The sequence below is a fragment of the Haemorhous mexicanus genome, chromosome 3 (assembly GCF_027477595.1).
Source record: "Haemorhous mexicanus isolate bHaeMex1 chromosome 3, bHaeMex1.pri, whole genome shotgun sequence".
NCBI lineage: Eukaryota > Metazoa > Chordata > Aves > Passeriformes > Fringillidae > Haemorhous > Haemorhous mexicanus.
In genome coordinates this window covers 115771246-115797295 of record NC_082343.1, presented here as the reverse complement: position 1 = coordinate 115797295, position 26050 = coordinate 115771246, and the positions used below count along the sequence as shown (strand labels likewise).

At 44.2% G+C, this 26050-nt stretch overlaps 1 protein-coding gene across 3 annotated transcripts in view; it reads left to right on the top strand.

Moving 5' to 3' along the window:
• Positions 1 to 26050, top strand: part of MSRA (methionine sulfoxide reductase A) — a 238867-nt gene that overhangs the window by 144234 nt on the left and 68583 nt on the right. For all 3 annotated transcript variants that reach the window (XM_059843115.1, XM_059843113.1, XM_059843114.1), the window contains one exon: positions 13131 to 13237. In XM_059843115.1, coding sequence (XP_059699098.1) covers positions 13131 to 13237 — 107 coding nt within the window. The remainder of the gene's footprint in view (positions 1 to 13130; positions 13238 to 26050) is intronic.

Below are 26050 nucleotides of genomic sequence, written 5' to 3'. Positions count from 1 at the left end.
GATTGGCTGTGAGGGTGCTGAGGCCCTGGCATAGGGTGTCCAGAGAAGCTGTGTCTGCCTCTGGATCCTTGGAAATGTCCAAGGCCAAGTTGGACAGGGCTTGGAGCAACCTGGGATGGTGGAAGGTGTCCCTGCCCATGGCAGGAGGTGGAGTGAGATGGTTTTTAGGATCCCTTCCAACCCAAACCATTCTGGGTTTCCATGACTCTCATGGGCTGGTTGTTTTGATATATCAGGACGATTGGTCCAGGTGTCTCACTCATATGTTTGGATTCATCCTGATTGCCAGAGCTGGGAACTGATGGGCAGGAATTTATGATTCTTCATCTTCCAGGTATGAGGAATGGATTTTTTTCTGAAATAATTTGAACAACACCCATCTAATCAGTCTTTTGCCATGTCTGTAGTCTTGACTTTGGCAGTGGTTGGGCTCAGCCTGTCGCCTACTGAGAACAGGGACTGAAGGACTTCAGGGTTTTAGGATGACTGAAGTTCATTATCTGGGCACACTGATATGTGGATGAAGTGTAGTAGTTGTGATAACAGGTCAGATGAACTCATCAGCTGAATTTATGATTCATTCTGGCTCTAAACCAAAGTAAAATCATGACATTATGTCTTTATATCCTCATACAACTGAGGTTCAGCACCGTTCCAGTCTGTGCTTTCAGAAGAAGGCTGGATGTGGCAGATGTGTGATTCACTCTTGGATTTCTGGCAGCTGGGAAGCATCACCTAATTAGCCCAGGCAGGAGGCTGTGCTAATGTGGCTGAATTCCTTCTGGGAATGAGCTCCTGTCTCCATGTGACACCCAGCCCTGGAGATACCCAAGTCCTTCACAGCTGTCTCAGGCATCTGTGTGGCACGGCAGAGCTTGGTGGAAACACTCCCAAACCTTCATCTAAGCTTGGAGCAACAGAATTTCCACGTGGTTCTTCCATAATAATTTGCCAAAAGTGAGAGCATCACTTTACCCCTGGAAAAGATGGAATTGTTCTCAGAAGACTTTGCACGCCCCAGCCTTGCACAGGTTGCTCTACCTGGGTATTTTTATGGTTCCTTAATGCTGCACCAGGAGAGGCTGGACACCAGGAGGAATTTTTTCATGGAAGGGGCTGTCAAACTTTGGAAGGGGCTGTCTCCTTCTTTTTGGAGTCCCCATCCCTGGAAGTGCCCATGGAACACTGGAACTGGACGTGGCACTCAGTGCTCTGGGCTGGTGACAAGGTGCAGATTGGACTTAATCTTGGAAGTCTTGGAGGTCTTTTTCAACCTAAATGATCCTGTGATTCTGTGATATTGTTGGCCTAATCCCAGTCCAAGAATTTTGCAAAGCTCTTCACCCTCATTCATATTTCTCAATTTGAGAAAAACCTGAACCACAAGGTCCCAATGTCAAATTTCTGTTTTGTAAGGTGGGGATGGTAGAAGGTCTCTAAGTTGGGATTGTTTCTTTGCCTTGATTTGTACCTATTCCCTGCTTTTAGCTGACTGTGGGAAATGTGGCTTTCTGTAAAGACACTGGAAGTGAGAGTTCCCTCTCTGACCTGTAGCGTTTTTCTCCTTTTTGGTTGAGCTGTGTGCACACAGTGAGTTTTATTCAGGCAGCCTTGTGGCAATGCAGGACTCAGTCTGCCAATGAGAAGATTTTGACTAAGAAGGTAAATGAGAAGATTTCCTATTCATAAAATTCAGCACAATCTTTGGGTGAATCCAGTGTCTCATACAGCAAGTGCTGAACTTCTTGAGTACAGCTCTCATTCAAAAATACAAAAGTTCAGTGTGTTTTATTGTTTTCCAGAATTTGAGGTAACCTCATTTCACCTCTTCTACCCCCAGCACAGATAATGGACTTGCCTCATTGTTCTGATGTCATTAAACATCAAATGTGTACATTCTGTGCCAGATTAAGACCTTTCAGTATTGGTTTAGTTGGTACCAAGTTGTTGAAGGGTACAGACTGCCAGTCCCATCGTTCATCATTTTATGAGTGTATTAATATTCAAAAACTCCTGCTTTCCAAGCAGTTGTCCTTTAGAAGAGACTGACGCCTCACTGGGATTCAAATTGTCCCTGGGAAGGAGCCTGGCTCTTGTTTAGGGAAGCTCTGGAGTGCACAGAAGTCAATTGAAAAGCAGGAACCTTTGATCAAATCAAACAGTTGAAAGAGATCCTCCCCGATGAGCGTCTCCAAAGTGTGAGGCCCTGACAAAGTCCTCCTGACTGTTAATTTAGGCTCTGTTTTATAATTCATTAGAATTGGGAGACTGAAAAAGCAACAAACAACCCCCTGACTTCTGCCAAGTGGCATATGGCTGTCATTTCTGCTCAGCCTCCAGTGCCCTGCTCAGCATTCCTGCTCTCCCAGGGATGATCTGATCTATAAGAGGATTGCTCTGGATGGCTCTGTAAGGGCTCGAGATGTTGTTTTCTTTGTCATTGATACAGAAAAGGGGGATGAATGGGATATGCAAAAAATCCTACCAAACAATCTTTGTAGGTGATTTTATTTTTTAACGTTTGCAGAGGTGTGGGGCAAAGCCTGTATTGCCTGGTTTTTCAATGGGGCCATCCTCAGAACTTTCCAGAATTTTTTAGATTGTAAGCCTGACTGTCTCCATAAAGTTGCACCCTGACCATGGTCCTGCTGACACCTCCTTGCTGTCTATTCAGAGGGACTTGGACTTTCAGCCCATCAGTTTTGTGCCTCTTCTGTAGTGTCACAGTTTCTGTAAAGTGATATTTGACTTCCCTGTTAGGGAAAAGGGTGATTTTCTCCTCTCTCCCCAAACTTTCAGCCAGATACAAGCTCGCTCTTTGTGTTGACTCTGGCAATCACAAAGTTCTCTGCTCAGGCTGAAAATTAACCCTGCACGAATGGAAGTGAAACGTGGTTTCCAGCCAGGATTTAAATTGCCAGGAGCAGGGATGCTGGTGGGATCACCCTTCTGGCATCAGCACTGACCTGCAGTGCCTGAGCCAACTCCAAACCCTGCTGTGCTCCTGGCTGGGGAGGAATGTGTCATGTTGGATCAGATCAGGAAGTTTGGCTGCTCTTTGTGGGGTGTCAGAAACTATTTCTCCGAGCCTTTGGAAAAATCAATCTGATACCAGATAAGAGTGTTTGGTGTGGTGCAAATGTGAGTCCTGTAAAGGGCTTTAATCTTGAAGTTCTCCTGACCTGTGTGTGGGTGAAGTCCTTTATCTGTCAGGGATTTCAACCAGTTCAAGGTGACTTTAAAGAAAGGCTCCTTCTTGCTTTCATGGTCTGTACAAAAGTCAAGCAGACAACAAAACTAATTTCTTTTTAGAGCAGCCTGGTCTAGTGGAAAGTGTCCCAGTCCATGGCAGGAGATGGAACAAGATAATCTTTAAGGTCCTGTTGAACCCAAACCATTCTGTGATTCTGTGAAAACGTGTTTGGGAGAAATGAAAAATCCACTTGCTTCCTTCAGCTCTGTTCTTTCCTGAGCACAGTCCGAACCAGATGCTTGTTTGGGTAGTTCTGCTCCCCACATTCCTCAAAAGTACCCAATAATTCCCAGCCCACTGGAAACAACTCGGGTACAGCTACAATTCCTTGTGCTGAGTGCCTGTTGTCCACAAATCCCATAATTTTTCATTCCTTCTGCCTTTCTGTTTGGATTTTTGAGTTAGTGGCAGAGAGGAAGCCAGCACTCCATGGTTTTGGTCACTCTGACCACAGAGTGAAGGACAAACCTGTGGCCACTGCTGCTCAGGGGCTGCTGGAATTTCCTCTCCAGCCTCGTTATCCTTTGGGAATACCCAGAGAAGCAAAGTCATTGTAGGGCATCTCATTTCCCCCTTCCTGTCAGGGATAAGTCCTTATCTTGCCTGTGTTTGTGCAGGAAATGTAAGCAGGGCTGATGTTTTTCCAGCAGTTGAGGACCATCTGTCCTACAACAAACTCATCACCTGCCAGACTTGTTCAGAACGTCTCTCAGTCCATATGTCTTGTGTATCCATGATAAAGAAGAAATGCAGGAGCCATTTCTCCTCCCTGTGACCTTCCAAACGCGCTGGCATTTAGCCTTGGTGCTGATACAGGAGTTCTCCAGATTAATATCTGCTTTTTGTTGTGCTGACCCAGTTTGCTTGCAGAGGGGATATTTATTTCTCCCCAGCTTTGAAGGCCTGTACTTTTTTTAGACATTGCATAAGGAATCTATCATCTGCAAATAATTAAAATTAGACACTAGAAATGACATTGTGTTGCTAATGAGCAGATGTGTCTACTTATACCAGTGGAAGAACAGCTGTACACATAAAAAACGCTGCAGCCACCCTAAACCAACATTTGGTATTCTGCTACAGGCCTGGAACTCCATTTGGAGATTAAAGGCAAAAAAAAGAATCTCTCCCTGTGAAATGTAACCATTTTTATGTTTTGCCTTTACATTTTTGTAACTTGCTTCCCTTTATAATTTGAGTGAGATTTGTGAGTCTCAGATTAAAGCACCTTTGTCATGTATTTCAAACGTTATTAAGAGCCTTGATGGTCTCAGCATTATTACAAGGTGTAACAAAAACCAGTAGAAATACAAAATCTATTGTCACCAGGCATATTAAATATATTCAAAATAGAATTACCAGCCCCTCGGGGAGCCATTCTTGGTCCAATACTCCTCAATATTTTCATTAATGACTCGGAGGATACAGTGAAGAGGATGCTAATTAAATCAGTGGTACAGACATTGCTGGGAGGCTCTTGAAGGAAGCGAATAAAGCACAGCCCTGTGTTGATAAATTAACAAAAGCCATGGAAATCGATGTGCCAGGACACAATAAAGATAAATGTGAGGTGGTTCCTGCAGGGATGGACACTCAAGAGTAGAACTGGGTTGTTTGGTAGGAGTCTTTCTGTTGTCTTCTTCTAATTCCTGCTCTTTCCAATGAAATCCCAGTGGTGGGACAGTTGATTGATGCTGATTCATCCCACCAGCAACGAATTTAGTCCCCTGCCCAAATCCACCTCCAAAATACCTGTGATCTGCGGTTTTTTAAAAGTAGCAAAGTCTTTGCTAGAGTTGTACTTTGGGAATGCAGCTTCATCTCCTTCCTGAACTGAAATCTTGTGTTTTGTTGTTCCCACTCTTTGTGCTTCTCCAGGAGTAAACAGGCATTAAAAATAAATTGGTGTTATTAGGCTGCTTTGCATCCCCAGGAATTTCAGCTGCCATGCCCTAATTTGCACGTTAGACTCCTCTTATCCACATGAATTAGAATAGACTTTTCCTGACCTACATTTGCAGTTTAGGAGATGATGTTTTCCCTGCATCTTTCTTAATAAAGGGGATTATTAACCAGAGCAGTGGTTTGCTGAGGTGGGCTGAACACTTTGCATTTTGAAGTGAGTGGTGCTGAATCAATTCTGGCTCAAGGGCAAAAGTCCTTCTGGGCTCTAAATTCCTCATTCAACTACTTTTAGGTTCTTTTACACCTGACAAGGATGTGTGGACCATTTCCCCAGAACTACTGAAAATTAAAACTCTGGCACTGTGGGAAACATGAATCTACCTGAGGGAGGTGAGGTTTATACTGGAAGAATGAGATAATATTTTATATATATATATATATATATATATAAAACAAATATATTTATTTTATAATATAAAGTGAAATATCATGTGGGTCCCGTCTAACTCAGAATCTTCTGTGACTTTATGATATAGGAATGAGATGATCTTTAAAGGTCCTTTCCAACCCAAACCATTCCATGATGCCATGGTTCTATCTATGAAGTCAACGGGAATGTGGTGGGAGTAACAGCATCTAAATGTTCATGTGTTTGCAGAATTAGGAGAGGGCAACCTTAGAAAGTATTTTTCTGCAGGATTTTTTGATGGATTGTTCCTAATCCTTAGGCAAGGAAAACAATAGATGAAGTCAAAACAAAGAGATACCAAACATTGTTTTCTTTTTCAAATAACAGTGAATTTACTGTACTTGGGTCTGGAAATCTGAGGCACTGAAGCGTGCCATCATTAATCATAGTTTATGGTGATTATTAGTAGGCTTTTAATCTTTGTTTTTGTGTATAATTAGGTACAAGAGGTCAAAGCTGACTCTCTTCTGAACAACAATATTTTCAATGAATGACTGTTTTTCTCTGCCTGCAATTTCCTTGTGCATATTTATAAGAGCACACTTGTCTGTGTTTTGAGAGAGCAGTGTCCCATGAGCTTATCTGCTGATAAAAGCAAATGACAACACTATTATTTTTATTATCACTAATTATTTTTATTGCTGTTGCAACAGCACCTGGTGGATCAGAGTGGGTTTGGATTCACAGTGCTGGCAAATGCCTAAATTGAGGCAAGGCACTAATGAACAGCAGATAAATGAAGAGAAAAGAGGAGACACATGAAGAAAACAACAGCAAATCTGTGTGGTTCCATAACTGGTCTGAATCCCTGCATTTCTTAATTATATTTTCCCCCATCATCAGTTGTTGTCCAGCTTTTGGCAACATCACAGCAAAGTTAAGCTCTGAAGAATATCAGCAACAAGGGCCCAATTCTGGTGCCCAAACAGAAGTGCTTTGCTGTATCAGATGCTTTTGGGTATTATTTCTGTTTTCCAGCAGTTAGAAAATGTGGAGCTCATTTCTGCCCTCTGTCGTGTCCCCCAGTCACTTCCACACATCCCTGCTGCACGCATTTTATTTGGGATTGAAAGCTATCAGGATCTCCAGGCAGGCTTGTCTCCCCAGCACAGCCAGGAGGGATAAAGGCTGAGCTAAATCCGCTTAAATTTAGATGTTTCCATGGGCATGGAGGGGCTCAGCTCCCACAGATGTGGGAAGAGCTGGTCAACACAGTTGACTCAAATGAGGCATCAATGTTTGGTCAGTTTTGGTTGCCTAAACCAAACCTCAGTTCCAACTTCACCAATAAATAAGGATAAAAATTTAATTCCCTTCCCTTAGTTATAGAATTGTGGAATTGTCTTGAGTTGGAAGGGACCTTAAAAACTATCTCATCCCACCCCCTGCCATGGGCAGGGACACTTCCATTATCCTAGGTTGATCCAAGCCCTGTCCAGCCTGGCCTTGGACACTTCCAGGGATCCAGGGGCAGCCACAGCTTCTCTGGGCACCCTGTGCCAGGGCCTCACCACCCTCCCAGGGAACAATTCCTTCCCAATATCCCATCCATCCCTGCCCTCTGGCAGTGGGAAGCCATTCCCTGTGCCCTGTCCCTTCATTCCGTGTCCCAAGTCCCTCTCCAGCTCTCCTGGAGCCCCTTTAGGCTCTGGAAGGGGCTCTGAGCTCTCCCTGGATCCTTCTCTTCTCCAGGCTGGACATTCCCAGCTCTCCCAGCCTGGATCCAGAGGTCCTCCAGCCCTTGGAGCATCTCCGTGGCTTCCTCTGGAGTTTCTCCAGCAGGTTGAGGTTCATCCAGCCCCCAGACAGGTTTTTAAGAGAAAGTACCTCTGAAAAAGCCTAGTGCCTATTTATGGCAGAAAATGTCTAAAATCCTGCCTAAACCAAATAATTTAACTTTTGATTAAAGTCAAGTCAAGTTTGATTAAAGCAAAAGTCCCCTACAATAACTTTAGTGCCATTAAAGATGATTTATGTGCATAATTCACTGTTCTATTCATCTGTTCTGTGCACTACTGGTAAATATGAATTTTCAATTAATAATTAGAAACAGATTAACACTTTTGCCTGCCAGTGATACTTGAGTTAACACTTGAGCTTTGTTGCACTCATCCAAAAGAAACCTGTGAGAGGTTTTTTTCTGAGTTCAGGTTGATGATCTGCTTCCCTCAAAGGTCAAAGAGCATTCAAAAATGCATTTACACATTGTTATATCTGATGGAATTAATAAATAATGAATATACAGGGAACTTTTCTTCTAAACCAAGTCTTCCTAGAGAATTTCTAGTTTTTAAAGCTATGTATAAAATATTTGAAGTGTTAGAGGAGCAATATTGTTACTGGTATGTGGATCATGGAATGGTTTGGGTTGGAGAAGACCTCAAAGATCTTCTAGTGCCAGAAAAAGACCAAAACCAGAGTTCCTCCTTGACACTAAAAACTGTGTATGTTGAAAACTTTCTAAACCTTGTTGACAGTGTAAAACTTTACTTTATTATGTACAAGCTCATTAATTCTTTTAAATCTCCTGAAGAAACAATTTTCTATTTAATTTATACTTCCTGCACCACGGCACCTTGAAAATCATCCAGAACTCTCAATGCACAGCACGGCAACGAAATTCTTTCCTATTAACATTTTTCTCCTTTAATCATGTGCCATAAAGAGTTTTACTTTCCCCTGGCAACTTTTAAGCTGTATGGATGTAATCATTAGAGTGAGTGATGACATCAAGCCAGGCTGACATGGTGCCATTGATTTTTACTAAATAATGATATGATGAGCTGGAAGAAGGAGTTTTATTAGTCCTAACTCAGCAAGGATTGATTGGGGAGAAGAAAATGACCAATCCGTATCTCAGGTTGCTGCAGGTATAGGAAAATAAGTGACAGCTGCAGAAAAGTCTATAAATCACAGGAAAAATTATGATAAAAATAAGAGCTATGAACTGCCCTTTAAAATTTCACTGGATGGCAGAGAAGAGTCAAAGAGACCTCAGCCATTTATCTCCATTATGCCTGGGATCCTCCGAGAATAGCAAAGTTGACGGATGATGCCATTACCTTTTTTATATTATTTTTAAATGGAGGGAAGATAAGGAGTGGTGTATAAGTGTTACTTTCAAGTCATTAGAGGGTTGAGTCTTTGAAAGAATTCCTTGATTTAGCCAATGAAATAAAGTGTCTTTTGCTTTAGCTTTTTGTAGGTAATGTATTAAACATCGGCTTTTTTGGAAACAAATCTGCTTGTTTGCAGTTTCTGAAGGAAAAAAAATAGCACTGGGAAATATGTTTTTTTATTAATCAGAGAACCACAGAATGATTTGGGTTGGAACGGGAACTTAAAGATTGTCTCATTCCACCCCTTGCCCTTGAGCAGAGACACCTTCCACTATCCCAGGTTGCTCCAAGTCTTGTCCAGTCTGGCCTTGGGCACTTCCAGGGATAGGGATTCCATATTCCAGTCCCTATTCCAGTCATTCAAACCAAAGGAGAGCCAGACAGAGGGAAATTCCTGATTATGATCCATGCCCAACATCTGAACACATTTGGAGCTGCAGATGCCCTTATCTACTCTGGTTCTCCAGAGACAAGAGCTTACAGTGACAGCCCAGTGCTCACTCAGGATCTGGGCTGTTGGATTTTGGACTTTTTTATATTTTGACACCACACAACCATATCCAAACCCCACATATTTTTGTCTTTTTCCAGAGACGTGGAAATTCTCTGCTTTTCTCTCTGTTCTGAAATCAGTCTCTCTATCAAAGCACCTGTTTGACAAGAGGATTTCTGGCTGTTCCCAGCAGATCAGCTGATTTTCTTTGTTTCAGGCCTCACCAGTGACTGCCAGGCTGTTACCTCAGAGGTCTGTTTGTCTCTGCTCCTGCTGGATGCATTCCTGCTCACCTGGTCAGGGACACAGGATTTGCCTTTTCCAGTCTCTCTCTTGCCCCACTGATATTACTAAAGTAGGTCTGGATGAGAACAATTCCTTTATGGAAAGAGTTGTCAGCCCTGGCACAGCTACCCAGGGCAGGGGTGGAGCTCCCATCCCTGGAGGAATTTAAAGTCCATGTGGATGTGGCACTTGGGGACATGGGTCAGTGGTGGCCTTGGCAGTGCTGGGGATGGTTGGACTTGGTGATCTCTGAGGCCTCTTCCGCCCTCTGTGATTCTCTGAATCCTCAGGGTTAATAAATTTTCTTACCAACTTTAAGAAGGAGCCTGTTCAGTCCTGAACAGAAGGGAGGTTCGGGTCCTACTGACAGATTTCCCTGTTATCCTTGAGGAAAAGATTGATCTTCTGGAGCTACCCTAAAAACGATCCCTAAACTGGCAGGTTTGGCTCATGGCAAGGGATGGCACTGGGTGATCTTCAGGGTCCCTTCCAACCCAAACCTTTTTATGATTCTGTCAAAGTGTATTTCCTTGAAGTGAATCCCTCAGGAATGGAATATGGCTTTAGGTACATTGTTCAAGAGATAAATGATCTTTGTTGCATGGATGTCTTATTTCCCACCTGGATTTTGGATACTTTGGCTTTCAATTGGCCTTCCAAGTTAAACAACTTTGGCAAGACTGAAAAGCCTCATTTCTCTGGGTTTTTTTTTTTTCCTCTCTGGAAATGTATTTTTAATTTAGAGTCAGTTCTCCTCTTAACCTTCTCTTCAATAAATTAATTAAGCTGACTGGCTCCCAGATACTATGTCATGGTGGCACATGCAAATATTAAATAATCTGATTTTTTCACTCAGAGCACTTTGCATGTGAGCTCATACCAAACTTACACTCCTAAATTCATGCTGGAAACCAACACCCTCTGTAGTGATCCTCCATTTAGAGAGATTTTTGTAATCTCTTCCCTAGCTGGTTGTTAAACAGTTTGTTAAGCAATAAATAGATTTGCAGAATGTTAATGCTTAAGCTCAAGCATCAATCAGCATTAACATATTCTGGCAAAATTAAAGCTTTCCTGGCCTGTCCTCATTTTATCCCAAATTGGCTTTACCAGAGTTCCCTGCCACCCTGGAAGAACTTCCAAAGGAATGAGCAAAATATTCTCTGGTGGCACTTGCCACTATTAAATATTGATGAAGAACATTGTTGTTGTTTTTGTTGTAATAATACATTAAACAGCTAAAAAATAACCCAAATTATCAGAAAATGCCAGAAGATGTTTTGGAATCAGATTCTTTCATGTAACTGTTGGTCACTGAATGGAATTTTCTTCCTTATACATATTTTAAAACTTTTTTGTGTCTTCTTTTTCATAAATATTTCAGGCAGTTTTTGTTTGTTTATTGTATTTCCCTTTAAATATTTTTTTTTGTTGCCCTGGGACATCCAAGAGGGATAAATCCATGAGGAGTAAATTAATGAGGAGTACTGAGCTGATGGCATTTTTTCCCTCCAGTACCACAGGCTCTTTCTCCACCCTCTGTCCTTTGCCAGGGGGTTTTCAGGACATCCATTTCCTTTTCCATTTCATCTCCACAATCCTGACACTTGATGGGAATCCTCAGAGAGGCTTCTGCAGCCTCGTGGCAATCCTAACACCAATCCTGATGATTTCCAATTTGTCTTGGATTGCAGCTTTTTGGGAGGGCTCTGTCTGCTGGTGTGGATGAACTTGGGGGAGTGAAAAAGTTGGAGTTTCTTAAGCAAAGTCAAAATTAACACATTTTATTCCAGCAAAGCTTGAAGTTGGGTTCTTGAACACAAAACTGGGAAGAAGGGGAAAGAGGCAGTGTAAACAAAGCTGCCAATGCAGCTGCAGAAGTGCATGTCCAGATAATTCTTGATGCTAAAGCTGCTCTGAGGCTGTTGCTTGAGTTTAGGGAATGATCCACAGCAAAGCTGGCTGGAGAGGATGGGAATGGGAATGGGAATGAGAATCAGCAGTGGCTTCCCAGGACTGCAGTGCCAAACCAGATCTGGGCTGGTCACCTGAGGGGACTGTTGTTACCTCTCTGCTTTGGCCCAGTGTTTTGTAGCTTTGCAGGGAGAATCCATCCCATATTTTGCAAATTTGTACATGAATGAGTTCATACATCAGGTCTTTTGAAGGGGTTACACATATCAGCAGAAATATCACAAAATCCTTTTGCCAAAATTGCCCATCCAGCCTGGTCTTGAACTCCTTAAGGGACAGGGAGTCCACAAGCTCTCTGGGCAACCTGTCCCAAAAATACCTATTTTTCTCCAAAAGTATTTTGTACCTCTCTCCCATTAACTTGTATTCCCACAGCACAAGAAAGATTATAAGCACTCGATAAAATCAACATTTTTTTTTTGGTAACCATTTGCATGGTCCAAAATCAGGTTTTTTAAGAATGCCATGATTACAGTGACTGCAGATTAATTATTTAAAGTTTGACATCTGTATTTGACCCTTGTGTGATGGAACAAAACTGTAAAATGCTCATCTTTCATTTTCGTGACATTTAAAAGGAGACATCAGCATTGAATCCCTTCAGGACTCTTTAACCAAAGACTTGGACTCCCTAAAACTCCCTGCTGAGTGCCCATGGCAGAAACTCTGCTAATCCAGCTGTGTTTAACATCCTGAATTTACTGGGAGGTGTCCCATGGCAGGGGGTTGGAATGAGATGAGCTCTAAGGTCTCTCCTAAACCGACCTAACCTAATCCAGCCCAACCCAACCCAACCCAGCCCAGCCCAACCCAAACCAACCCAACCCAACCCAACCCAACCCAATCCAGCCCAACCCAACCCAACCCAGCCCAACTCAACCCAAACCAACCCAATCCAACCCAACCCAACCCAACCCAGCCCAACCCAATCCAACCCAACCCAACCCAACCCAGCCCAACCCAGCCCAACTCAACCCAAACCAACCCAATCCAGCCCAAGCAACCCAGCCCAGCCCAACCCAACCCAACCCAACCCAACCTAACCCAACCCAACCTAACCCAACCCAACCCAATCCAGCCCAACCCAACCCAGCCCAACTCAGCCCAATCCAACCCAAACCAACCCAGCCCAATCCAACCCAACCCAATCCAGCCCAACCCAACCCAACCTAACCCAACCCAACCTAACTAAACCCAGCCCAACCCAACCTAACTAAACCCAGCCCAACCCAACCCAACCTAACCCAACCCAGCCCAACCCAACCCAATCCAACCCAACCCAACCCAGCCCAACTCAACCCAAACCAACCCAACCCAACCCAGCCCAACTCAACCCAAACCAACCCAACCCAATCCAGCCCAACCCAACCCAACCCAACCCAACCCAACCCAACCCAACCCAACCCAACCCAACCCAACCCAACCCAACCGAGCCCAACCCAACCCAACCCAATCCAACCCAGTCCAACCCAGCCCAACCCAAACCAACCCAACCCAACCCAGCCCAGCCCAACCCAGCCCAGCCCAACCCAGCCCAACCCACACTGGGATTCTGTGGAATGGGGGTGTTTGGACTTCCCCCAGCCCCCAGGGAGGGAGGGAAGCTGATCCCCCTGCCTTGTGTCCCCCCAGGGATGCGGCAGGGGAACGACGTCGGCACTCAGTACCGCTCGGCCATCTACACCTTCTCCCAGGAACAGATGGAAGCTGCCCTGAGATCCAAGGAAGAATATCAGAAGGTAACACTGGGCAGGGGGTGGAATTGCTTCACCTGTGAGCACAAGGTCACAGATGTCACCAATTAACACAAAATCACTCCCTGAGCGTTGTACTCTCTGTGCTGCTGTTGCAGCTCTTCTGTCCAATGACCAACTTGCATCATAGTTGCTTTAAATTCCAACTTCTAGGGATTTTTTTTCTCTGTGTGAGTCATTTTATAACCATGCAGAAAGAGAAATAGTTCCTTGTGCGGAGATATTTTGAGTCTCTTCTACAGATTTATTTAATGTGGGTTCACCAGAACAGAAATCTCTGAATTTAAAGCTATTCAAGCTTCTCTGGACCCCAAACCCTGAAGGGTGAACCCAAAATCCCAGATCCAAGAGTTCCTGAACATTGCTGATCAATGACTGAGCTGGGTAACTCAGGATCACCCACCTGATGCTTATGAGATGCTTCTATCAAGCCTTGCCATAAATGTCTTGGCTGAGGTGTGACAGCCTGTGACTTACTGAGGGTATTTGTTGTGACAATAGGATTTGTGTGAGAGAACATCCACCAATTCCTTTTCTTACACAGAATTTCTCCCTGTTTTCTGAGGAAAATGGATTCTGTCTCTTCTCTGCCACTTTGTTGTTTAAGTAAAGGCAGAGGAATTAGTGTCCTGCAGTGTTGCACTGTGGTGCTGCCCAGTGCTCTGCAAAATCCAGATTCTGCAGCAAAAAAATATTAAATTATTCAAATTTATATGTAAAAAATCCACTCACCTGGGACATCAGGGCAGTAAACTTAAGTAGTACCAACAGACAATCAGTGCTCATTATATTTAATTATACAATCACCTCACTGGTGTTATGTTAAAGAACCAGGAGTTTTGGTGTATATTTGATGTGAAAAGTAAAAAGCTCTTTTTACATCAGCCAGAAGGTCCCAAAAGGCAGCAGATTGTTTTTTACCAGTGTGGTATGAGTGGGTGAGCTCCTAGGACTGGTTCCTACTTGCAACTGGAATTATTTTGAGTGCAGAGAGGTGCTCAGGACTGCAGGTAAGTGATTGCCAGGTCTGACAACTGTGTGTGTAAATGAAGTGCTCAATGACTTATATTTGTATCTGATGGGGATCAGTCACTCTTGCAGGTGTTTATCTGGTGGTTTTGGAAGACATTTATCATTCAAAACTTCTTTTTACTCATTTACCCCAGATCCACTGCTTTTCCAAATTCCTTTTATTCCTTTCCTTTAGCATCTGCTGACCAACATCACCCTGCAAATCTTGCAGCTTTAATTTGCTTTCCCAACTCTATTATCCTCTGCTGTTATTTGTCATTAAATAAATACTGACATGAGAGCAAAATTGCCATGTGTGAGATTGCAATATGATATTACAGAAATTTCCATCATCAAATAGATTTCCTTAATGGCACCATTTAAAATTTACCTACTTTGAAAAGTGTGTGTAATTAGTACATTTATATAATTAGGCACAACTGTAAGTGAGCACATGTAGAGTTTGTTTTTGCACTGAAGTGGGGAAGGAAGGGACGGTGTTGCCAGCTAAGGAAACCCAGCAAATATGCACTGAAATTCCTCAGGGATGTGTGCTTCCCATGTATTATTAACAACAATATCTCCAATATTATCTACTGGGGTATTGCAGGAGCAGTGGAATGGTTGTGTGGGAAACACACTGAGCAAACAATTTGTTCAGGAATCCCTTTTCATATTAAATGCTGTGCATTCCATTATTTTAATGTAAATGTAATACAACCACTTTCCTTATTATTGCAGCAATTTAAAATAAATATCAAGCTTTTCTGGCAGTGACACATGCCAGATAATCATGGATAAAAATGTGGGAATGGCACAATTTTTCCGTGATAAGCAGTGGTGCCTGCAGCAAGGGAGGAAGGACTAACAAATATTACAATAACTGCAGTGTGCATGGGTGACTCCAGTATTTTTTGGCGCTGCAAAGGAAGAAAAATAAAATCAAAATGTCATTTATTTTTTTGTTCACTGAATAATTCTGCATGTGCTCTTAGATGTGGTTTGAGCTGAGGGCCTAAAAGAGTCCTAAAAATGGCTTTCAACCAGAAAATTATGGGTTTGCTAGATGAGGTTTGGGTTTTTTTCCTAACTGGCTCCTGGTGAACCCTCCAGGGAAGGGCACAGAGCTGGGGAAGGAGCTGGAGCACCAAGAGGGGCTGAGGGAGCTGAGCTGGGAAAGGGGCTCAGCCTGGAGAAAAGGAGGCTCGGGGGGACCTTGTGGCTCTGCACAACTCCCTGAGAGGAGGGGACAGCTGGGAGGGTCAGGCTGTGCTCCCAGGGAACAGGGACAGGACAAGGAGAAATGGCCTCAGGCTGTGCCAGGTTGGGGTCTAGATTGGATATTAGGGAAAAATTCTTCACAGAAAGGGTGAGTAAGCATTAGAATGGGTTTCCCAGGTAAGTGGTGGATTCCCCATTCCTGCAGGGATTTAAAAGCTGTGGATGTGGTACTTGGGGGCATGGTTCAGTGGTGGCCTTGGCAGTGCTGGGGGATGCTTGGATTCAATGATCTCAGGGTGCTTTTCCAACCTCAGTGATACTGGGATTCAATTTCAAGTGACAATAATCAGATTTATAACCAGGCTGTGAGTGGGACCCTTGGGGTACCCCAAACATAGGTACCCTGCAAGGTCACATTTGTTTTGAGTTGTGGAACTTGTTGCTGATCCTGCAGCTGCTTTGAGAGCTGAGAAATGGCAGTAGAGCACTGAATTCACATCGAGCCATGGGGCTGGAGCTGCTGAGGGAGCTGAGTGCAGGAGTCAGAGTCAGCTGCTGGTGACAGACTGTAATACAATAGTGCTGCTGCTAAACGGTGACACCATGGAACTGTAATCAGAAAAACATCAAATGAGGGCCAGGCCTTGGTGAAATCACTGTGAATGAGCAGCTTTGCCTGAAGCTGAGGTTTTTTAATACAGGTGAACCTGAGGTTACTCAATTTTCAAGACAGTTGCTCAGCTGGGTTTAGTTTTCAAATGAATTATTGAGGCAATTGTAGTCCAGAGAATGAAATCAGGGTGGGAAGAAGTTTGTATTCTTTTTCTTTTTTTTTTCCAGAATCAGACCTTGCAGTTGTTTTGTCAGGCACTAGCACTGGGTTGTAAGGCTCTGAGAATACACTGAGTGCCTCCCCTTCATGAAATCACAGAATGGTTAGGGTTAGAAGGGACCTTAAAGATCATCCATGAGCCATGGGCAGGGACACCTTCCACTGTCCCAGGCTGCTCCATGCCCCATCCATCCTGACCTTGGACACTTCCAGGGATCCAGGGGCAGCCACAGCTTCTCTGGGCACCCTCTGCCAGGGCCTCCCCACCCTCACAGCCAGGAATTCCTTCCCAATATCCCATCCATCCCTGCCCTCTGGCAGTGGAAGCCATTCCCTGTGTCCTGTCCCTCCATCCCTTGTCCCCAGTCCCTCTCCAGCTCTCCTGGAGCCCCTTTAGGCTCTGGAAGGGGCTCTGAGCTCTCCCTGGATCCTTCTCTTCTCCAGGGGAACACGCCCAGCTCTCCCAGTCTGGCTCCAGAGCAGAGGTTTTGGGTGGGTGCATTCCATGGAATCAGGAACACAATGAATTAGCAGAAGATGCAGCAATCCCTGCAGCACAGCAGACACTGGGAACTTCCATCAGCTTTCTGTGATATGGGGTGGGAACAAACCAGCAAAACCCTCAGGTGCAAAAATAAGACCTTTACATTTGATGTCAAGGAAAGAGATTGAAAAGCTGGAGTTTCCTAAGGCATTCCAAAAGCAGTGAGCTTTGGAACAGCAACCTGCAAGGAGGTGGAGTGGTCAGGATTGTATTTGTCAAAGCTGGAGGCAGGGCTGTTTACAGACCTCTGGGATCTGCAGTTCTGAGTGGTTAATTCCATGAAGGAATGCCTGGCAGTGGGAATTCACAACCTTCATCTGTGTTTTATCTGATGTGCTGTGTGAATTCAGAACAGGCTTTGCCTGGGAGATGGTTTTTCATGTGATTTTTGGCTGGGAGAAGTTAAACAGCTCTTTTAAAATGAGATTGTTTTTATAAAGCAATACAATAGTCAATAAAAAAATAACACCTGCTTACTCCTCTTCAAATTATGTCTAATTCAGAGCTTTATGTGTCAAATTATCTCTGCTTCACTCTGCTGTGAATGGCAACAACTTGATTCCTGATTGATGGTGGTGGCTCTTGTGGAGACAAGCAAAGCTGATCTGATAAGCTGAGCCATTCTTTGGGTGGTAATCACTTTTCTGTGCTGCAGAAATACCCTTTGTATGTTCCTCCCTCTTGGAGAAAGCTGCGTTTGGCTCTGGATGAGGAGGTTTTGTGTGAGCACTTGTGAACTCTTTTCATGTCACTCTAACTGCAGAAAATTTGACTTTGCCACTCTGATAAAATTCGGGCACCTCACATTGGGGAAATCTCTCAAAACTAATCCTAATCCATTTCTTGAAGACAGTGGCAGCAAGATAAAAGCATTAATGGCATGAACTTAGGATCAACTTGTGGATGTGTCTACCTGGACTTGAGCAAAGCCTTTGACAGCATCTCCCATGGCTTATTCCTGGAAAATCCAGCAGCCCATGGCCTGGGCAGGTTCCCTCTGGGCTGGGGTAAGAACTGGTGATGGCTGGGCACAGGGAGTGCTGGGGAATGATGCTGCACTTGGTGACCACGGCCCCCTGCAGCTCCAGGCTGGGGCAGAGGGGCTGGAAAGGGCCCTGGGGGTGTTCCCAACATGAGCCAGGTGTGCCCAGGTGGGCAAGAGGCCAAAGGCACCTGGGCTGTGCCAGCTCTGGGGTGGCAGCAGGACCAGGGCAGTGCTGTCCCCTGTGCTGGCACTGCTGGGACACCTCCAGTGCTGGGGACAGCTCTGGGACAGGAAGGACATTGAGGGGCTGGAGCGTGTCCAGGGAAGGGCACAGAGCTGGGGAAGGGGCTGGAGCACCAGGAGGGGCTGAGGGAGCTGGGAAAGGGGCTCAGCCTGGAGAAAAGGAGGCTCAGGGGGGACCTTGTGGCTCTGCACAACTCCCTGACAGGAGGGGACAGTCAGGGGGGGGTCAGGCTCTGCTGCCAGGGAACAGGAACAGGATGAGAGGGAACGGCTTCAAGCTGTGCCAGGGGAGGTTCAGTTTGGACATCAGGAAGAATTTTGTCAGGAAGAAGGTGATTAGATGTTGGAAGGGGCTTCCCAAGGAGGTGGTGGATTCCTTAAAGCCCATTTCATTCCACCCCCTGCCATGGGCAGGGACACCTCCCACAATCCCAGGTTGCTCCAAGCCCCTTCCAACCTGGCCTTGGACACTTCCAGGGATGGGCATTCCCTGAGGCAGAGAAGTGCCACCATCCCATGCTGAGTGAGTGCCTCCTGCTACTCTTCCTGTTCCCCAGGAATGCAGCACATGGTGCTTGTTTTTATTAATGCTGAGAAAGGCAATATTTTTTTTTTAATATAGCTTTCAATTCTGCATTTATTGTCTTCACTTGATAAAGGCCAGGCATTTCATTTGGCCCTTTGACTGTTGCAAATACAGCTGATCCTGTATTTGGATTTAGAACCAGGAAGAGCAGGAAGAAACCAGACTTTGTGTTTTGCAATCATTTTTTCATCTGGGAGGTCATGGGGGTCACTGAGGGAGCCATTTGCTTTATTGCACTGGGAATGTGAAGTTTATATTGGACATTTAAACTAATGCTAGAAATTGCCCTGTAATAAACTAATGTAAATATCAAATGGATTTGACTTTAAGAGTGGGTTGTAAATAAAGCATTCCCTGCTTTGTGTGGCTTGCCCTGTTCAGCCTGCCATTAATGTAAAAACATGCTGGATTTGTGTAGACATCCCATTTTCATTCCTTAGGCAGATAAATTCTCAATCTCCATGGCAGGTCCTCATGTTGCTTCAGAAAATGAAGATTTTAAAGGGCTGAGCTGTTGTTTGAGGGGTCCTACCCTGTGTGACCTGGCCTCCAGTTGGGCACAACTCTCTTGGGTCATCCCAGTGCCCAGGAAAAGTAGTGGAATGTGCACTGATGCCAACACAGAGGTTGAATCCCTTCCCATCAGCCTGGAAATGTTCTCTAACATAATTCAGTGGTATCTGGGATCCTTCTGAAGAGCTTCTAGTCCAGGCTTTTGAATGTCTTGATCTTGATCATGCATCTGTTAGAGCATTCTGAAAGTGTCACAAGCACATTAAATGTCAGGTGCAAAAATGTGATGATGACCTTAATAATGGTGGATTAAGTGAACACAGGATTTACTGGGAACAGGATGGAATTCCTTCTCTTCAGGAAGCTCTCAAGGAGTTCAGTTTAACTGAGAGATTAGTTAGGGGGAGGACAGGATAAAATAGAAAAAGGTCAAAGTAAAAGGAACAATGAGGGTCATTAGCTGGTGCTGGTCTTGTTCTCTTTGGGTTAAACACAGCTCTTAAAACTGACCTAACGAAAAATTTCCAGGAAATAAACCTGAGGAATCATCTCCAGATGTGTTCAGTCTCATCATGTGTGAAAATGTTGTGCCTTTATTCTGCTCTGCCCTTTGGATCCATCCATGTCCAGGTGAAGGATAAGATTGGAAGTGGGAATCTCTCTGGAGAGGGGGAGAGAGATTGGCCTGGTTTGAGGTTTCCATACAAATTTAAAACTTCAGGAAAAAGCTTTTTTTAAAGTGACATTTCTAATGAGCATGGGAACATTACTTCTGCTCTCCAAGCAGTTTACACCTAGTGCTGAGCTGTGGGATCCAAGAACACTCCTCAAACCTCATTTTCTCGGGGACAGAAGTGTGCCTGAGCCAGGATTCAAATGAATGCTCATGGAACACTTTCCCACTGTTTACCCAACTCTGAAATACTCCGAAAGCACAAAATGTATCTGAGCATGATGACACTTCAGGAAGTTCTGAGTTCCACAGAGCTCTCATGTGGAAATGGCAGATACTCAACATTTATAAAATATCCTGCTCAGGCCTCTGAATATGGACAGAGGAGGGTCCACTTAAACACTCAGGTCCCCATGATTTGATAACCAGATGGTTGATAGCCAGTTGTGTTGACAGTTCATGTCTGCTGAAGTTGTTTTCCAGCTGATGTCTCAAGATTCCCTCAGAGGACCCAGTGCAGATCACCCATAAGCTGCCAATCCAGAGCAAAGCAATTTGAATCCATGGAATTTGGATTTCCAGTAATGTAATTGAGATAAAAATCTGGCCCCGGAGTTTTGTTCCTCTTAGTATTTTTGTTGCCCAAAGAACTGTCATAGGATTGTGTGTTTTATTTTCTGTATGAAGTGTACATCAAAGAGAACTCTCAGCTTTGGGGAAAACAAGTCAATACTTCCTGGAAGGAAAAATCAGAGGATGCTTTAGCCAGCAACATTGTCGTGTCTGGTTTGAGCTTGTGATCTTTTTCCATCAAATTTTTTTTCTCCTTTATTAACTTCCACAGATCTCTTGTAGATTGGTCTTTCCTTTTGTTTTACCATGGAATCACAGAATCCCCCAACAGTTTGGGTTGGAAGGGACCTTAAAGCTCATCCCATTCCCACCCCTGCCACGGGCAGGGACCCCTTCCACCATCCCAGGTTGCTCCAAGTTCTGTCCAGCCTGGCCTTGGGCACTTCCAGGGATCCAGGGGCAGCCACAGCTTCTCTGGGCATCCTGTGCCAGGGTCTCACCACCTTCACAGAGAAGAATCTTCTGTCATTTGGTGTTGTCCCTCATCCTTTTCTTCCACATTTTCCCCAGTCCTCAGATTTTCCACTTTTTTCCCCTCAGGCCTGTGTTTCTGAAAAACCTTCCCTCTTTTTTATCCTTGCAGACAAGATAAACTTGTATTTTTTGCTAGCTGACACATATTAGGTGTCATTTACTCTCTGGCTCTGAAAGTGAATCCAACTACCCAGCATAAAGTGGACAAAATATATTTCCTCTTCCTGCTGCCTAGAGCATCCCAAGATACCTTCTAGGGCAGGCCCATGGAGTTCTGTGCAGGAAGAGTCATCAAAGACTGAGAAATCACTTCCAGTGAATCCCTGCTTCAAGCCCCAGTATAAAATCCAGTTTTCAATCCTGACCTTTCCCGGAGCAAGCAGCCTCCTATGGATTTTTGGGGTTAATGTATTTCCATTGTGGCTTCTCCTTTCTCCTGTGCTTTGGTTATTTTTAGTTGGCTCGGTTAAACCAGGCCTTTTTCAAGTTTTAAAGGAGTTGTATTTAAGGTGTTCACAGAAGAAGAAACTCTTTTACACATCAAGACCCTTTGTGAGGTGGTGGAGAAGGGCAGGAGGAAGAGCTGTATCCAGACAATGGGTGAAGGTGGAATTTTGGATTTTTTCAGGGAAGCCATGGAGGCAATTTGAGATTTAACTGCATTCCAACGATCTCAGTGGTTCTGGGCAGTAACTCTGACCTTCACATGATGTCCCAGTTTTACCAGTACTAATTTTTAAATTATTTCTAAGCCTTGATCACTGCAATTCACAACAATCCTGGTGAAAGTCCATCTTAATCCAGTTATCACTCCCTAAGTTTTGCACTTTTTTTTGCACTTCTCTTTTTAATTAAAATAATTTTATGATACTCAATCAAGCACAAAATGTTCACTGGATTGGATCTGCAAATTTTCCTATGTCAGCTGAACTTGTAATAGCATCAAAGACAGATGTTGTGTTTATATTTGACCTATTTTCTACAAAAACATTGATTGGCACTAATTATATTCCCTATCATTTGAATGTTATTTCTTTTTTGGGGGGTGGGGGTGGGTTGTTTGGTTTTTTTTTTTTTTTTTTGGTTGGTTGGTTTTGTTTTGTTGTTTTTACCCATGTACAAATTGGCCCAGTGTTGTTTGTGTTGTCTTATTTTCCCATTTGAAGTGCTCAGGGAACTGGTGCCCATTCCCTCTTCTAAAATTTTCAATATTCATAATCTACTGACTATGTGAAACCCACATTTCCCTTAAAAAGCTAAAAAATTAGACAAATTTGTCTTTATTGGCCAGTGCTTCATGCTGAAGGACACCCAAACTTAAAGGTTTTTGCACTTCTTAAAGATATTTCCTTGATATTTCTAGTTAATCTAGATTTTTTTTTAAAATATGGAAACTGCAATAAATAAATATATATATTTATTTATTAAATATTTAATAAATACAGTTGTGTTTATGACAGATGGCTGAGTGGCTGTCCTAGAAATTTAGAAAAATTCATTTTCTCCAGCAATGACAACTTTCAGCCCAAGCCATAAAGTTTTGTGGAGATTAAAACACCCAGAGAAAAATTATGGGAAAAAAGAGAGGAGCTGGAAAATTGCAGTGAGGGATTGTAGCATCACTCCCCTTTCTCCACACACACATACACAAATGTGCACTTTTAACATCATCATCATTTTATTTTCTGTAATATTTTTTATTTTTATCTCAATCAGCTAATTATATCCTGGGTGGTGATTTTTCATCCAGCTCTTCTTGCCGTTATATGTATGTGGCTGCTGTTTTTTGTGCCAACAATCCTAGAAAATATATTTCCCCATTATCCCGTGATCTATTATCACAGGAAAAACCTTCAGTGCGAAATTAGGGGGTTTTCCAGGGCTGGAGAAATCCTGATTTCTTTCATTGCCCTCTAGTGGGCTCGAGCTCCTCTGCAAGGGCAGGGAATGAGGAGCTTTCCCCTTCTCTTTGTGCCACGCAAACCATCAGGTTTTCTGTAATTTCAGTTGTTTGTCCATGCTTGTGTGATTCCTGGAGCATCATTTCGTGGATCAGATACAGCAGAATTATCCTGCTGGGGTTTATAAATGATGACCAAAAGAGGATTCTGTGCTTTTTGTGTTTTGCTGTGGGAAGCAGGAGATGGGCATTTCCTGAATGAACATTCCCCAAGTGAGTTTTGGGAAGGACACTCGTAGATGTTGGGCTGTCATTGAAATACTTGCAATCTGGAGAAGTAGATACAAGGTTTTTAATTTTCTGCTGTTGTAGCAGGGTTGAATTGTGAATTCATCCCACACTCCAGCTGAAGGAGGGGTTGACAATAGTTCCATCCCAATTATTTGTGATTTATCATAGAATCCTAGAATGGTATGGGTTGGAAAGGACCTTAAGGATCATGGGCAGGGACACCTCCCAGGTGTCCCAGGTTGATCCAAGCCCTGTCCAACCTGGTCTTGGACAAATCCAGGGATCCAGGGGCAGCCACAGCTTCTCTGGGCACCCTATGCCAAGGCCTCCCCACCCTCATAGCCAAGAATTCCTTCCCAATATCCCATCTATTCCTGCCCTCTGGCACTGGGAATCCATTCCCTGTGCCCTGTTCCTCCAGGCCCTTGAGGCAAAGAGATTAATTGTGAACAGTAAGATCAAAGGAAATCAAACACAACTCCAGACTGGTTGTTATTGTTTTTTATTTTAAATTAGCAAACAATTTACAAATATACAGTATATCATAATGTATTATGGCTTGCTGCTCTTAAAAAGTGACTTTTTGGTGTAAAATCCCTGTTTAATATATGTTGGCTTCATGCAAAGTTGTATTTCTACACTGTTCTGGAAAGAGAGGAAGGGAAAAAACTTTAAAGGGCATTTTGGAAATGACAGCATAATTCTGTCTGAGATCCTTGGGATAGGTCAGGCATTAATTTACATCATGAAGAAATCACAGTGATCATCAGAGAGCAGAGCATGAGGCAAAAGCAGGGCTGTTTAGAGTCATGATATCATGGGATTGTTTAGGTTGGAAAAGCTCTCAGAGGTCACCAAGTCCAACCATTCCCAGCACTGCCAAGGCCACCACTGACCTGTGTCCCCAAGTGCCACATCCACATGGATTCTAAATCCCTCCAGGAATGGGGACGCCACCCCTGCCCTGGGCAGCTGTGCCACGGCTGGAGAACCTTTTTGGGAAAGAAATTATTCCCAATATCCAATCTAAACCCCTCTGGTGCATCTTGAAGCCATTTCCTGTTGTCCTGTGTGATGGATTCACCATCCACAAACGATGGCTCTGTGTCCACTGATGTGATGGGAGTCACATTTGCTGCCTTCCAGTGGATTGGAACCTCCCTGGTTTGCCAGGATGTTGGGGAATGATGGAATATGGCTCAGGGAGTGCTTCTGGCAGCTCCCTCAGCATCTTTGGGTGGATCCCATCCCACCCCATGGGCTTGTAGCAGGTTGATGACAGCCTTGGATTACAGGATTCATTCTGCTCCCTGTTTCTCTCTGGAGAACAACTGGTCTGACTGTTAAAGACTGAGGCAAAGAAGGCAATAATTCCCCCCACCTGCTCCTCATCCTTTGCTGCTCCATTCCTCCTGCATCCAGCAAAGGGTGGAGATTTGTCCGTCCGTGTTTGCAGATGTGCATTGAGAGCAGCAAGGGGAAAAAAAATCCTGCAGCTTTGCACTTTGCTTCAGGAATGACTCACTCCCTCTGGTGGGAACATTTCATTCTGAATGTGTGATGCTGGTTTCCCTCCTCCTCCTCCTCCTCCTGCATCCACCCCCCTCCCCACATTCCCATTGCTGCTGCTCCGTGTGTGACATCTGCTCCTTGTGCTGCAGAGCAGCACTTTGGTTTCTATGGTAGCTGCTGGAGCCACTGGACCCATGGACTGGGAGGGAGAGGAGGAAAAAAATATGCTCAAAGTGGCCAAATTCAGGTTCAGGATGTCCATTGTCCCTTGTTCAGAGGGCTGGGATGCTTTGGGAGAGGGGCTCCCATGGGCGGCAGCTGCCAGGGCATTCCAGGGTCACTTCCTTCCTTTTCCTGGGAAAAGAACCTGCAAGCCAGCAGTGAAGTGAAGGGTGTGAAGAGCAGCAGATTTTGGGATTGGTTGAACTTCACATTTCCTTTTGTCTTGTTCAGGTCTGCAGTTGGTAGCGAACCCTCCTCGGCTTCTGCCTTTAGATGGTGAAAATGCAAATGCCAGACCTAAGATATTGTAATTAAGTGTCTATTTATAACAGAGACTGTCATTAGAATTACCATGTCATTTTTTAAACAAGGGAGGATAATGCCAGTTCACAATCTACACCTGTAGCTGTGTGTTTGTTGTTGTTGTTTTTTTTTTTAATTATTTTCAATGCAGTTCTTCTTTGATTTGTTCTGGCTCTGAATTCATTAGGAAGCCTGAATTAGCATCCTGCCACATTGTCTGGGGCTTCTTCACTCCTCTGTCCCCACAGGTACAAACACCAGGATTCTGAGCCAGGATTCTCAACTTCAGCTAAAAGGGAGCTGACTAAAATACAGAGCCCACTTCTTCGTTTTTAAACATTCTTTGCATAATGGAATCAGAATAAGGATTTTAACAACAATTCCTTCATGGAAAGAGTTGTCCAGCCCTGGCACAGCTGCCCAGGGCAGGGGTGGCGTCCCCATTCCTGGAGGGATTTAGAATCCATGTGGATGTGGCACTTGGGGACATGGCTCAGTGGTGGCCTTGGCAGTGCTGGGGGTGTTTGGACTCAGTAACCTCCAAGGGCTTTTCCACCCTTAATGATTCTGTGATTCCATAATGTCATTATGCCACACCATTGCAAAGATAAATCTATTCTGGAGCAGTTTTTTCATGGGAGACGAATCCAATGGGAGCTGGGATCCAGAAATTAATATGAACTTGGTAAATCATGAAATCATGGAGTGGCAGGGACCCTAAAGATCATCTTGTTCCAACACCTGGGAGAGGTCAGGTTGTCAGGGATGCAGGTTGTGCCTCCTGTGCCCGTGTGTGGTGTGGTGTGTGTCTTGAGCTCTGACACATCTCCAGACAGACAGGGCCTGCCTGGGGGA